We start from the raw sequence: 14,633 nt of genomic DNA on the forward strand, positions 1-14,633 counted from the left end.
TATGAAAAATAAAAAACTCACACAGAAAACTTCAGCCAAGTTTTTGACCAGACCTGATATATATGCAAGTTAGCAAGAGTCCAAGATAACAATTGGTATTACATTATTGAGGCTTCTTGTGTTGAAAATATTGATGGAATGATAAGAATATTCCTCCTACCCCAGTAAATTGAAGACTAATGCCCTAGCAACGTGTTTTAGCTCTCTTTAAAGAGATTTGTCAAACACTTTATATAATCCCTTAGAGAAGACATTTGTCTGAGAAATCAAAGGATTATTTGTCTCTTTTATTACACAGAATATAGTGTTTGTTTTGGATATGTATATGTTTCACTTCTCTCAGCCTTAAATATTTATTTATTGCTTTTCATTGGATCCCTGAATTTGTTTTCTGCATAGATTAGTTAAGTATTATGCTTTTAGAAGCTGGAACATATCCCTGTAGGTAATATCCTTACATATTTGCACCATGTAATTGAGAATAAGTGTGTATATACTATGGAGCTGGGACTAAAAAGAAATAGATCTTGAATTTAAAAAAAAAATAGACATGAAACTTTCAAGTTCATGAGTTAAGCTCTCTCTAGAAAGGGGGTGAGACACATCTGTCTTAAGTTCTGAGGCAATATGATACAAAAACTACCCTTCCAAGCATGTGGGACCCTTTGGCCCCCGGTGTCAGGGGAAGGCAGAGATGTGCCTCTAGGCTTCCCAGCCTCCTTCAGACGCTGATGAAACCTGCTGAGGGTAGTACGTGCTCTGTGAGGAACAAAAGATCTTGTCAAGAGATGTATGTGTGTGTGTGTGTATCAGGTTCCTATGTTGCTGCCTAGTTGAGTGGTAACGAATGATCCAAACTGGCAAAGGAAAACCTGTGGCATGTTAACCTGCGTCTCAATTCTTTCTCAGCCGCTCTGGCATGAAAGCAACTACAAATACTGAGGATGGTAAGCCGGTGTCCCAGGCTGAAGCTGGCAAACGACTAGAGGAGCTGCGCCGTCGCCGAGGCGAAAATGAGAGCGAGGAGTTTGAGAAGTTAAAGGAGAAGCAACAGGAGGCAGCCGTGGAGCTGGAGGAACTGAAGAAAAAGCGTGAGGAGCGTCGGAAGATCCTTGAGGAAGAGGAACAGAGGAGGAAGCAGGAGGAGGCTGAGAGAAAAGCCAGAGAGGAGGTAATGGTGTAGTAATAAAACCATGAGATCCAAAGTTAGACTCTGTTCTGCTTCACTTGCTCGTATTGGTCTTTCATTACATCAGGGGCCGGCAGCCTTTCAGAAGCGGTGTGCCGAGTCTTCATTTATTCACTCTAATTTAAGGTTTCATGTGTCAGTCATACATTTTAATGTTTTTAGAAGGTCCCTTTCTATAAATCTCTAATACATACAACAATAGTTTAGTTATATAAAGTAAATAAGTTTTTTTTTTTAAATGTTTAAGAAACTTCATTTAAAATTAAAATAAAACCAGAGCCTCCCAGACCAGTGGCCAGGACCCGGGCAGTGTGAGTGCCACTGAAAATCAGCTTGTGTGCCGCATGTTGCCTACCCCTGCATTGCATGATCACACAGTGCTGGGCGGTGAGGCATACTCTTGGGCAAATAATCAAGGGGACTGCACAAGGAGAAAGGCTTTGCTTAACCTGTGTATGGGTGGCATTTTAGGCCCTGGGATAGTAGCTCGGCTCGGGTCCAGACTCTCAAAGGTATTTAGTCTCCTATCTTACATTGAAAACAATGGGAGCTAGGAGCCGAAATAATTTTGAGGATCTGGGTTTCAATATCTAAGGCAATGTTGTGTGAAAGTTTTAATTTTCCTAATGTCAGCCAACTTGGAAGGCCCCAAACTAGACTATTTTATTCCTGGATCTTCTATTGTTAACGGACTGTGTTACCTTGGGCATATGGCTTTATCTCTTTGCCCTTGCTTCCGCTCTGTCCCTTTGCCTGTCTCATCTATTTAGACTGTAACCTCATCAGGGCAGGGGTTGGCTCTTTCTGTGTGACTGTACCTAGCGCAGTGTGGCCCCAGTTTACGTTGGGAACTCTAGGTGTTACAATACAAATGCTTAACAGATAAAGATCTTTTCAGTTTTCTCCGTCAGATTCCTCCTTTTGGGAGCCCTACCACCCTTACACTAAGTTTTTCTTCTCTACTACCCACTAAGGTTGACAGAGGCTACAAAATTGGGTCTTTCATCACCCATTTGTACAATGCTGTGTGATGGCACATGCTAATGGATGGTAAAGCTGCACTGTTTCTGTCACCTTCAGTCTCAGCTGCAAGTACACAATATTTGGTATTACATGATCATATACACAGGTGTGCTAGTAAGATCCTGATCTAATCCTGGTGCAAAAGGAGATAGCACCAACAAGGGACATTCTTGTCCCCTGCAAGCCAGTGGTAAAACCCTCATCTCACAAGTGGGACCATAATATCATCCATGGTTGTCTTGAGAATCTTAACTCTGACTTTCTTATTTCCCGTGCATACAAAATATTGGATGCAATGTTGCAGCAACAAAGGCTTTTGTTTATTGTGGGTGGTTTTTTGGCACATATCGTAAATTACAGAAATCTTGTTTCTGTCTAGGGAGGGAGAGATGAGACTAACATAGATGTTTGTTTTCTGCAAATGGGATTAAATGCTGGTTTTATGATGGACTGAATCTCATTAGAAATCTTTGACTCATTTAAAATTAATACCGAAAAATACATCTGCTTAATAGGGCTACGAGTAACTGCTCTCTAGTTCAACTGATGTCTTACAAAATAAAAATCCACATTATCTCTGCAGAGTAATAGCCCTTCTTAGGCTGTATATGATGCTTTTCATCTTCAGCACATTGGGCATATATTAATCTCCACCATCCACATGAGATAGCTAAGTATTCATCTCTGTGCCACAGTTCCCCATTTATAAAGAGGAGGAGAAGTGACTTGCATGAGGCTAAAGAAGGATTCAGTCTTGGAGGTGGGATGGGACCTTGGGAGTTCTTGGGTCTGTTTTCTGGCAACTAGGAAGTTCCTCTCTGTTTTCAAGGGAATAAATTCCATTCTACCATCAATATCCTGACTTAGAGATGTGTTAAGTATGTCTTTCAATAACATTTTTTTAAGTCAAGTGTAACAGTCTTAAAAGTTAACATTCAACTTCTAAAGTCTCAGTCCTTTAATGAAAAACAGCATTTTTCATAATGAACTGCTGTCTCTCATTACATACTGGGCCATGACAGTACACTTTAAGGAGGAAATGTATTTGGGGCAGGGGTAAATTAAGATCGTATAGATTAACACACACACTTGATACTATGGTTGCCTAGTGCACCACAGATACATTATAAATAGCTAGAACTAAAATAGGTCACTGACATTTCTGGCTGGTGTAAGGATTTGTGTTCTCCATGAATCCTGTAAATTTCTGCAGGAGTTTAAGCGATCTGAGGTTGATGTAGTCTCTTGAAGGAAACACGTGTTTAGCTATGTGTTCATACTGTCTTAGGAGGAGAAGAGGAGGCTGAAAGAAGACATTGAGAGGAGAAGGGCTGAAGCTGCTGAAAAACGTCAGAAGATGCCAGAAGATGGTTTGTCAGATGACAAGAAGCCATTTAAGTGTTTCACTCCTAAGGGTTCATCTCTCAAGGTAACTTCTGCACTAAGTCTATAAATGAAAATAGAACAGGGACTCAAGCTAAAATCCCAAATACAAACATGCCAAAATTTTGGGAACACTTTAAATCTGAACAAGGATCCCAATTTGAATTTTGCAACTGGACCTTAGCCAAAACCGTGAATCCAAAGACCTTCAAACCTTGTAATGTATGAAATCTAGGTCAAGACTTTGCAGTATGAGCCCCTCTCTAGAAAGCTAGTGAGTTCTGTATGTATATTGCCTAGAATGCAGGGTAGCCATTGTTCTTGATAATCAGGATATCTAAAGAGAGGTCTTTCTGATGTCCTAAGGAGGATATCACTTTGGAAAATGTTTGTGTTCTCAGTGTCAAACTAACTTCAGTGATGTGTAGTTAGAGAAACTGGAGAGGAATCAGAAATGGACTCTTCCTTTCTACTTCCTCAGTTCTCTTCCTCCCTAACATTTATGAAGAACATATGGCCAAAGAGGACTCATCTTGCTACATGCTTATACTGTATATTAAATCTATTTACCAGTGGGTGAAACTCTCCCCAGAACAGAGGGCTACCATAAATCCAATCCACCACATAGACTATCAGGGTTGGAAGGGACCTCAGGAGGTCATCTAGTCCAACCCCCTTGCTCAAAGCACGACCAATCCCCAGGCAGATTTTTGGCCCAGTTCCCTATGTGGCCCCTACAAGGATTGAACTCACAACCCTGGGTTTAGCAAGTCAATGCTCAAGCCACTGAGCTATCCCTCCCCCTCACAAGCCCCAGCTACAAGTTGTTGGGCTCAATAATGTAGGTTTTTGTAGCAGGGAAGAATAACTACTTCTACAGCAAGAATTACTCTCTGTGGCTTGTGTTATGCAGGAGGTCAAACTAGATGACCACAGTGGTTCCTTCAGGCCTTTAACTATATGGGTGACTCCTGACCTCCTACTGAAATCAATGGGAATGTTGCCATTGACTTCAGTGGAGGCAGGTATTCATCCTATGAACTTGTACTGCCCGTTGCATAAGGAAGGGGTGAACTCAAAGGTTTATGACCTGTCTCAGATCCTCAGCAGGATTTCCATTGAGAGCAATGGCGACAGCAGGGCCCCTGCAGCTCTCAGCTGTGGTGGGTGCTTCCCCTCCAGCAGGGCTTGGGCTCTAATGCCCCCTCTTGGGCTTCTGTCAGCCCCCCCTCCTCTCTCCCATTATTTTTAGTAAAAGTCTGACGGGTCACAGGCTTCCATGAATTTTTGTTTATTGCCGGCAACCTGTCAGTGACATTTACTAAAAATAACTGTGACACAATCTCTTAACCTTAGTTATAAGTTACTAAAGAGTTTATCAGTAGTTATGGCACTAGCAGCTTCTTTCTAAGCCTCCAGCTGCTAGAAGTCAAGACCATTGTGCATGTTCCTCCTGTCTGAACTTTTTCCTTTGCGCGCTAAAATGTCTGGACTTCTATGAAATGCATTTTAGGTTTCTAGCTGACAAATGGCATGATTTTTTTTTCCCTCTCGGTTTGAGAGAGTTTTGAAAGTGTTTACTGGAGAAATTTTTAATAGAGTTAGATGCAGCTTCTAGTCTTCAAAAGCTTTTCTGGTAAAGCTACATGGGGAAAAAAAATCTTTGGTAGACAGCTTAAGCTTTCCGAAATTTAATAAATTTCAAAGACTATATTTAGGGGGAGATAAAAGCTGTGGTCTCAGTGGTGGGAGAGGATTGATGACTGTAAAAGTTCACAAGAGCAACTGTGCTAACTTTGCAGGAATTGTTCTTATTCAAAATATATATCGGTGATGCTCCCTGAACATACCAATTCTGGCTTCCATGGGCAGCCATATATCTGCTGAATACAGCTGAAATTAGCCTCCTAAACTGTTGGCCTACATCACCTTATTGGCTTCCTGGGCTCCACAACTGAGGTTTGGGTAGGTTTATGTGCATGTTCTGTAGGGTTCACTAGATCATTTTTTGACCAGGATTTTCCTTCACCCTCATTGCTCTTGCTTTTATTCTGACCTAAAGTTCATTTTTTCCACAAAGGAATTTTTTGATTGAGGAGAGGGAGAAGACTTGTTGAACTAGGACCTGGTGCACATCAATAAGTAAGAAAGAGGCAGGAAAGGGGTATGGCATGGTGCCATTTTATGAACGGTGCATTTATCTATCAGGCAAAGGGCTGACTAGAGAGACATAAAGACCAACAGCATTTACAGACTCTGAGTAAGACATGCAGTCCAATGTCATTTGTTACTTTTTTGTGTGTGTGTGGATTCATATCTATAAAGACCACTCTGATCTAGCATACCACAGACCGTCACCCAGTAATACCTGTTGATGATAACAATTAAACCAAAGTATATCAGTGAAACCTGAGGTCCGCTGCTTCAAGAACACAACAGGGGCATCAAGGTTGCCATCACTGGCAAATGAAGGGAGCTAGGGAACACCTGAGGAACAGGAACCTGATGTGTAGGTAGGAGCAGAGTTATGCATGGCCTTTTAGGCAAGGAAACCTAGTTTGTAGTTAATATGGAGAGTGAGGGGAGTCAAGAAAGGGAATTAAAGAGCAGTGTGTTCAGGACTTCTTAGCAGCTGTGTTTTTAGGAAAATGACCATGACCCTGGGGAAACTGAGGTGGGTGTAGAATGGAGTCCCTCAGATGAGAACACATGGGTTGGATTCTTTTCTGTATGACAGTGAGGTGGAAAAATGCAAAGAGAATGCAGGCAGAATCCTCTTGGGCTCAGAGACAGTGGAGAGGCTGCTTGCTTTTCCTTCTGTTAGGGGTTGCTGTGACTACTTCAGGCCCTGGTGGGCCATCTTCCTCTTCCCTTTGGGGCTTCCTGCGAGGGCACAGGGGTGCACAAAAAAGCTCTGCTTCTCCTGTACAGCACCTTCTGCACTGAGGTCCTTCACAGTTTAGCTGGCACAAATGGGCTGCAGCAGAGGGGTGAACTGTCCTGCATGATGCTGCTTTGTTGTTTTTCTTCCCTTCAAGCCTGTTCCTGAGGGGTATTGGGAAGAACTGTAGAACTGTCCTTTCCCTTCCTAAAGCAAATGAAGGGCAAAAGACTTGGAAAACAAAGTCTCCTCCGGGCCGTGAACCCCACCCCCGCAGTCTGAATCTTCAGTTGGGCAGGAAAACAAAACCAGTTTGGAGCTGAAATGGGAGGAACTCCAGCTCGCAGCCTGGGTGTGGGTGGGAGCAATGACAGAACTGTGGAGTCTTGAAAGCTCTCCAGCTCCTAGCTGAAGATCTCATGTGGGGGATAAGAGGATTCAGAGAAAGCTGGCTGCCACAGAAAAGCCACTTTGACTGCAGAGCCAGGATGTGTGACCTTGCAGGACCTGAGATTTTTTTTTTTTAAGACATATCTTTGCTTACCACACTATTGCTTATTTAGGCAATATCTAAGCAACCGAGCACTGACTGGGAGGAATTAGATCCCACACAGCTCCTGACTTTGATGAGATGGCCTGCCCATATATTTATTGGTATTGTGAGATTCAAGTTTAAAGAAAAATATTTTTTAAAGAACCTCTCCTCTAAGTTTACCCTCCTCCTCCCCAAATATTTCCCTCTTAATATGAGGAGAGCCTGTGGCTTAAACTCATCACTCAAGTAAGTCACCTGAGTTACCCTGAGGATGCACAGGTGACTTCAATAGAAAGCAAGATGGGTGCCTACTGGGGCCATGGTGTATGCTAGTGCTCAAAGAGTCTAAGGGCAGGCTCTTTTCTCCAGAGAGCCAGAACCAAAGTGGAACAGAGTGGCTAGATTCCTACCGCTGGGTACTGTACATTAGCTAATGCTATATGGGACACAATTTTTCTGACCCTCCCCCCTGAACTGTTACACTTTTTAAAAACAATATTTCTATTGTCATATCACCTGAGGTGGCTTGATAACATTTATTACACAGTTTAAGAGTCTACTAAACGGTTATTAAGATAATTAAATGCACATAAAATGGACAACCCATTCTTGGGAATATTTAGTTGGTGATCTGTTCCTAAATGTTGTGTAGATGTATGGGGTCAAATCCAGCATTAACCTATATCTCATAGCATCCTGTTCATGTCCTGGGGCTGAACAGATGGCAGTGACAGCAGAATTTGTTTCATAGGCCTTAGGTTGCATCTCTAGCCTCATTTAATACATTTAGCAACTTCTTTGCACAACTATGATAGAAAAACCCCATAGCCTCCAAGCTTGCTCATACAGGACAGCTTCAAGGAAAGGAAATGCATAAGCATGGTCACACCCTAGAAAAATCCTCATCCAGCTCAGTTGAATCATGTATTGCCCTTCATCTGCCTGCGCAGCTCCCATTAACTAAGGTCCTGATCCTGCAAAACGCTACTTTAATTATATGAGTAGTCCCATGATGCCTCACATCAGTCAAGTTTAAGTGGGTGCAAAAATATCAGATCAGGTCCCCAGTTGCTATATTGTTGGTCCGTTACTAAGGCTGTAGGCCCCTAATACTGACATATGGAGATTATTCTTAAATTTGACTTGCAGGGACTGGATTCCTTGAGACAGAAGGCTGGGTTCTTCCCCATCTGGTAGTTTAGCTGGAGATTAGCATCTTTGATTTCTTGAAGCCCCTGCTTGCTTTTGTGATATGTTCTGGGTGGTGTTCCTCTTAAAAAAACCAGAGTCAAAGCCATTTAAAAACCCCATACAGGCTTTTGTTTAGTGTTTGGTCTCAAATACAGGAAACGTTAGGAGAGTTTCTGCCATTCAGTTAACAATCTTGCTTTTTCCTATTTATTTTACAGATCTATTTTGTAATTTTGTTTAGTGTACGTGCCTAATATTCCTCCTCATATGCATGTAGCTTGCTTAGTGTGTGCAGTGGATTGAGTAGCCTAGTCCTCTGCATGTTGCCATGTTCAGTTTGGTCTAAGTACATTGAAAGGTGTGTGGGTTTGGTTTTTTTTTCCTGCATGCAACAATAATGAAAACTGTGGGCTCTTGCTGAGCAGAGTTCCAAGGCAGATTCTCATGCAGGAGTGAGGAAACCTCATTAACGACCATTTTATTCTTCAGGCTGAAAAGGCCTTGTCTGTCCCGAGGGATCCCTGCTAACTCTGTTCCTGTCCCCCTTGCCCTCTGCAGGAGCCTTGCTTGCCTCCCTCTCTTGAGCTGCACTCCCTGGTATCCTATCAAGTGCAGACAGAGCCTTCCCGTGTACTGAGTGTACAGTCACTTCCCACCTCTTTGCTACTCCTCCATTCAATGATTGTTCCGCCCCTCTCCCCTCTTTGCCAAATTCTTCATTCAGGCTGGCCAAGATGGGGCACAGTTGCAGCTGTGAAGCAGGACACACCAAGATTGGAGAACTAGGTAACTGCTTGAAGAGGTGTTCGGGGCTGCAGTGGATAGGATCCACCTTCTCCCCTTAGTGAGCACAGGGAAGCTCTAGAAAACAACCAGTCTAGCTGGGAAAACACCATTAAAATTGGTCCCTTTCCTGAGGGACATCTCAGCCAGGGATCCAATGTCATCATGCTTCTAAGTTAGAAGAGTCTATAAACCACACATTAGCTAGCTACTTTGGACCCTGCTCCTGCAAGCTGTTCTGCATAGAACATCCCCTTGCCTGCATGCAGGGGACCCACTGATGTTGCTGAGGGAGGGGGCTGTTGCGCAGAGCTTATGAGAAAATAGAGGCCTCAGTCTGCATAGTGTGTGGGTGTATATAACAATGTCCTTTAGAAGTGCTATTCAGAGCACACTTATCTAGAGCTGAATGCAATGAGAAAATACAGACCTCTTTCAATAACCGAACAGAACCATGTTCAAGATCTGTTCAGACCATATTGCCTTTATAGGAACTAAAAACTAAGCCCACATGACCTTAGTATTTATAAACATTTATCCTTTCAGCAGTTTCCCATAACCAAAAATATGACTCCAAAATGAGATTCATTGCTGGTGGGCAACACTTTAATCTTTTTCTTTATGCACTGTATAATGGTTGGAAAGAACTGATATGTTTAAGTTAATATTACAGATCTATCTATTCCATTTTAACCACATTCTTTCCATGGCCATGTCAATTGCCTTACTTTTGGGTCAAGACTCCTTTCCAAAGACAGCAGAGGAAAAATCCGAGGAACGTGGAGAATCTTCTCCTGGCTGATGTGTTGCTGCCACTGTGTGGCTGGATAAAGAATCATCCATACAGTATGTCTAGTGGCAGAATAAAGCAGATCTCTCTCTTCAGGAATTTATTTAGATCTGAGACATGGGCAAGCAATTCTCGTCCATCTTTTGAGATCAATTACTGGGAATTGTGGAATTTCCAAGTGTTTGAACTTAAGCCATGCTATGAGGTTAGAGATTTTTATACTGCTATGAGGAGGGAGGATGCAGGGGAGAACTTAGAACCATTTAAGTAAACGGTCTTAAGTTAGTTGTCATTTCTTTTACTTTGAAGATGCAAGCGCTGCAGTATTCGCCACTAATGACTTGGAAATAGTACATAGTAATATTGTGGATTTACCAGTAACCCAAATTCTGGGATAACTGAGGGTCAGCTATATCTTCTGTTTATGCAGTTGCTCCTGTATGGAGCTGCAGAGCTGACTGCAGGGTAGGGCAGGGTCCAGTTGAGTACTGACAGGGAGAAGTAAAAGGAGGTGAAATTGTTGGAGCTGACTCCATTAACTACATCATCTCTGCCAGACCTCCTCCAGCCCAGACTTCAGAGCAGATCTTGTCTCGTATGACTTCATTAAGCTTTTTGTAGAGGTGCAGTCCCTCTGACCTGAAATTATCTGGAGTTTAGGATGTTTCCCCGGAGACCTCCATGGTTCACCTGTTTTAGAGATAATGTTTGTACTTCACAGTCCAAGAGACACAGACAAGGCTTTCATCTCGGGGGCCAAAAGACCAAACACATAAAGGCTATGATCAAGGGTCTTGAACTTACACTTGATCTTAGCGCTGAGGAGCCGAGAAGCGATACTACACTGTTTCCCTGTACAGAGAATAGAGAGGAACTGTAGTATGAAAGACAACATTGCAGTTGGTAAATGTTGACTCAGTGGTGATGGTGCTGTCAGAAACAAAGTATGCTTTGATCGATAATTTGAGTCCAAAAATCAATTTACTTGTCCTCATTAAAATGTATGGGATAGAGTTACACTGCTCAGCTCCAAACCTGGCCTACTCTTGAAAATGTGTTTAATTTGCCTCTTTCTCTGCAGCTTTTTGAGGGGTGGATGAATCTGGCATATAATATGACTCTAATCTCCCAACCCCCTTAGTGACCTGTACATCCTCCCTTCCCCTCACTCCTGCTGCATTGGGGACTTACTTTTGTAAATGTATCATCTTGGGAAGCACTGAAGGACATGAAGGAGGTAAATGTATTATCCTGCATAATTCCCCCACACCTGCAAGTTTGTTTCATAATAGGGTTCTGAATAGTAAAATTCTCCGTGTTGCTGCAGTGATTTGAATTTGAAGCTGATTGTCTTCTGTTGTTTGGAGCTGCGTGTCGCTACAGGCCTTTAAACTTGTATTGGGCTGCAGGCTTTGCAGATAAATAGTTACACCACTTCTATCTTTCTATTTCTAGATAGAAGAACGAGCAGAGTTTTTGAACAAATCCGCTCAGAAGAGGTAAAGCAATAAACTGTGTAATAGACTAAATCAAAGCAGCAAAGTGTTTGAATTGTAGTAATCACTTCTGTTTTCTCCCCTTCAAACAGTGGTGCTAAACCCACTCACTCTGCAGCAATTGTCTCCAAGATTGACAGCAGACTTGAGCAATACACTAGTGCAATTGAGGTAAGTTATTACCAAATTTATATGAACCCAATTGGTTATGGTGGTTGGGGAGCAGGCCTTAATCAGTCAAGGCTGTAGTATCCGAGAAAAGCAGGGAGCTTCATCACAGAGCTGCTTCTGATGAGGCTTCAGAACAAAGTGGTTCATACAAGGTTTGAATAAACATTCAGAGGTTTATCTGACTCAAATCTCAGAATTGTAACCTCTGTTGCTACTAAATATTCTGTCTTCTGTCTCTAACCTTAGTGGCTGTTAACTTGTAGTACTTTCCAGATGAGTCCCAAACAGTGCTACTAACCTTTAATGAATTGAGCCTCAGCATTCCTGTGTGTTGGGTACCCACCTGTTTTCCTCAACAACCCATCTGTTAGATGAGGCAGAGAGGAATTACTTGTCCAAGGTGTCTCAGCAGCTCTCCGGTAGAGTCAGGAACAGAACCCACATCTCTGAACTTCCAGCTGTGTAGTCTAACCATAAGACTGTGCTTCCCTCTTCATTGCTTGTAGCACGTCCTATTCATTAGGCCGGATGGTGGGCAGCACTACATAGGATGTAGTGAGCCTTGTCACGTGATAATGTTAAATCAGTCTTGCATCTAGCACTGAGCTTAATGAGGATAAACAAAACAGTAGTTCCTAACTTACTCTCCCTCCTGAGTTTCCACCTAGAACTATATACCCAGTCCTTATTTCCCTTTTCCACTTGACTGCTGTTAGTTTTAAAGAATCAGTACATATCTGTCTTACAAATCCACTCTGACCCTTTTGTCCTTATGTAAGACACACTCTCCGAGCATGCAGACTTTGGTTCGACTCCTCAAAGTGTGAATGGGTGAGGGTGGGGCTGTGGCCTCATCCATCTGTAGCAGCTAGTGGAGCTCATCCCATGCAGCAGGGAGATCAGGCTGTGCCATTTCAAAGGGTACAGCAGTGGCTGTGATCCCAGACACACTGGATCGGCTTGTCAACTAGTGTAAATGGTGTTGCTCCACTGACTTCAATAGAGCTATGTTGGTCTAGACCATCTGAGGATCTGGTCCTTAGGACATAAAGCTTGGACATTGCTCTACAAGGGAAGGGAGGTACTGCACAGCTCTCCACCAATGTTACCTGTGCTTTCCTGCCATAGTCTGGCCCTTAACTTCTGGTGCTGGACTTCCCTTACAGTTAGAGACACAAGGCAACGCCTTCAGCCTCTACCTGTCAAAACCGTCCACTCTCCCAAATCCCTATTCTACCATACTTGTGAATGTTGCCAACAAAGAGGGAATTTTTTGACTTCCGTTTTGGTAACCTTGCAGAAGTCACACCTTGCAGAAATGCTCAACTGTTGGGCCTTTGTGATAAACGTCAGTTATAGGGTTAACCTGCCACTACAAGACAGAGCAGGTTGGACACACTGGATGGTGTATCAGTCCTTTACAGCTGCTTTCTTGTTTATTTGTGCTGCAGCCAGAGGCAAATCTGCAGAAGGAAGGGGACAAATGGTTTCAAAGAGTTACAAGCCAAATGAAACTATGGGTCAGCTGTAAGCACTACTCTATAAACCTCTATACCATTGGCCACAGCTTGCCACAAACCTTGTAAATCCATGTGTGCAAAATCTGCATGAATGATAGGCCAGTTCATGAGGAGTGCACTGACTTGCACAACAGCATTTCAGACAAGTGAGGCTCTTTGCTAAGAGTCTATCTTTAATTTGCATAATCCATCAATGGAACTTCATTGAGTTTTAAAAATATACGTATCCAGTATTCTCCACTAACGCCCCAGAACTCTAAAACACATTCAGCACCAGGGTCTTAGTTCTGAGCACTAACTAGCATCTGTCTATTGCAGGGCACAAAGACTGCAAAACCTGCTAAGCCAGCACCCTCTGACCTTCCAGTCCCAGCTGAGGGTGTCCGTAATATCAAAAGCATGTGGGAGAAAGGGAATGTCTTCTCATCACCCTCTGGGCCAGGGACACCAAATAAGGTACATATTCCTATTTTGCAGGTTTATATAGAAGTACACCAAGGACTTTCCTTATATCATTACTTACATGAGTAAACCTTACTCCTGTGAGCAGTCTTGCTGAAGTCAAAGTCAGATGGTGCTCAGCATCTTGAAGAACTGGATCCTCAAAGACCCAGCTACCCATATAGCCTACAGCAGTGGTCACCAACCGGTAAATCGTGATCGACTGGTCCATCATGGAGCCTCTGATAGTGGATCTCAGTCAGTCACTGAGACTGAGATCCACTGTCAGAGGTGCCATGATCGACCAGTTGATCATGATAGGGTTGCCAATCCTCCTGCAGCCAAACCAGGATATCGGCCTTCTGCCCTGTTCCCACGCTGCTCCCGGAAGTGGCTGGCATGTCTGGCAGTGGCTCCCATTGGCTGGGACTGCAGGGAATGGGAGCTGTCATAGCAGTGCCTGCAAGCAAAGGCAGTGCACAGAGCCACTTGCCCCTTCTCCCCCGCTCCAGGAGCTGCTGCCAGATATGCTGGCCACTTCCGGGAGCAGCACGGGGATAGGGCAGGCAAAAAGCCTGCCTTAGCCCCATGGAGCCGCCTGAGGTAAGCGGCGCCTGGCCGGAACCCAGACCCCTCCTGCACCCTGATCCCAGTCTGAGCCCCATCCCATACCTCCTCCCAGAGCCTGAACCCCAGTCCCCTCCCAGAATCTGCACCTGCAGCCCCTCCTGTACCTCAACTTCTGGCCCCAGCCCAGAGCCCCCTCCTGCACTCCAGCCCCCTCGCAGAGTCCGCACCCTGCACCTCAACCTGCTGCCCCAGCCCTAAGCCCCCTTCTGGAGCCAGCACTGCACACCCCTCATGCACCTCAATCACCTGCCCCAGCCCTAAGCCCCCTCCTGCACCCAAAGTCCCTCTCAGAGCCCCCATCCTGAGTCCCCTCTTGCACCCCAGCTCCTTGCCCCAGGCTCAGCCCAGAAACCTTCCCACACCCCAAACACCTCAGCCCCAGCCTGGAGCCCACAACCCCTCCCATACCCCAACCCCCTGTCCCAGCCCAGTGAAAGTGTGTGACGTGGGGGAGAGCAAGCGACAGAGAGGGGAATGGAGTGAGTGAGGCAGGGTCTTGGGGAAGGGTGTTTGGGTTTGTGTAATTACTGTTTTTACATTTTCTTTGAAGTAGCTCCTGGGTTGCACTTAAATTCAAAAAGTGGTCTGGTGCTTATAAAG

General features: G+C 44.1%; 1 protein-coding gene across 10 annotated transcripts in view; it reads left to right on the plus strand.

Annotated features, from left to right (window-relative positions):
- CALD1 (caldesmon 1) overlaps positions 1-14,633 on the plus strand; it is a 247,395-nt gene that overhangs the window by 223,549 nt on the left and 9,213 nt on the right. For all 10 annotated transcript variants that reach the window (XM_050968236.1, XM_050968285.1, XM_050968274.1 and 7 more), the window contains 5 exons: positions 910-1,171; positions 3,501-3,641; positions 11,231-11,274; positions 11,364-11,442; positions 13,281-13,418. In XM_050968236.1, the coding sequence (XP_050824193.1) occupies positions 910-1,171; positions 3,501-3,641; positions 11,231-11,274; positions 11,364-11,442; positions 13,281-13,418 (664 nt within the window). The remainder of the gene's footprint in view (positions 1-909; positions 1,172-3,500; positions 3,642-11,230; positions 11,275-11,363; positions 11,443-13,280; positions 13,419-14,633) is intronic.

This window comes from Gopherus flavomarginatus, chromosome 1, assembly GCF_025201925.1.
Source record: "Gopherus flavomarginatus isolate rGopFla2 chromosome 1, rGopFla2.mat.asm, whole genome shotgun sequence".
Classification (NCBI taxonomy): domain Eukaryota; kingdom Metazoa; phylum Chordata; order Testudines; family Testudinidae; genus Gopherus; species Gopherus flavomarginatus.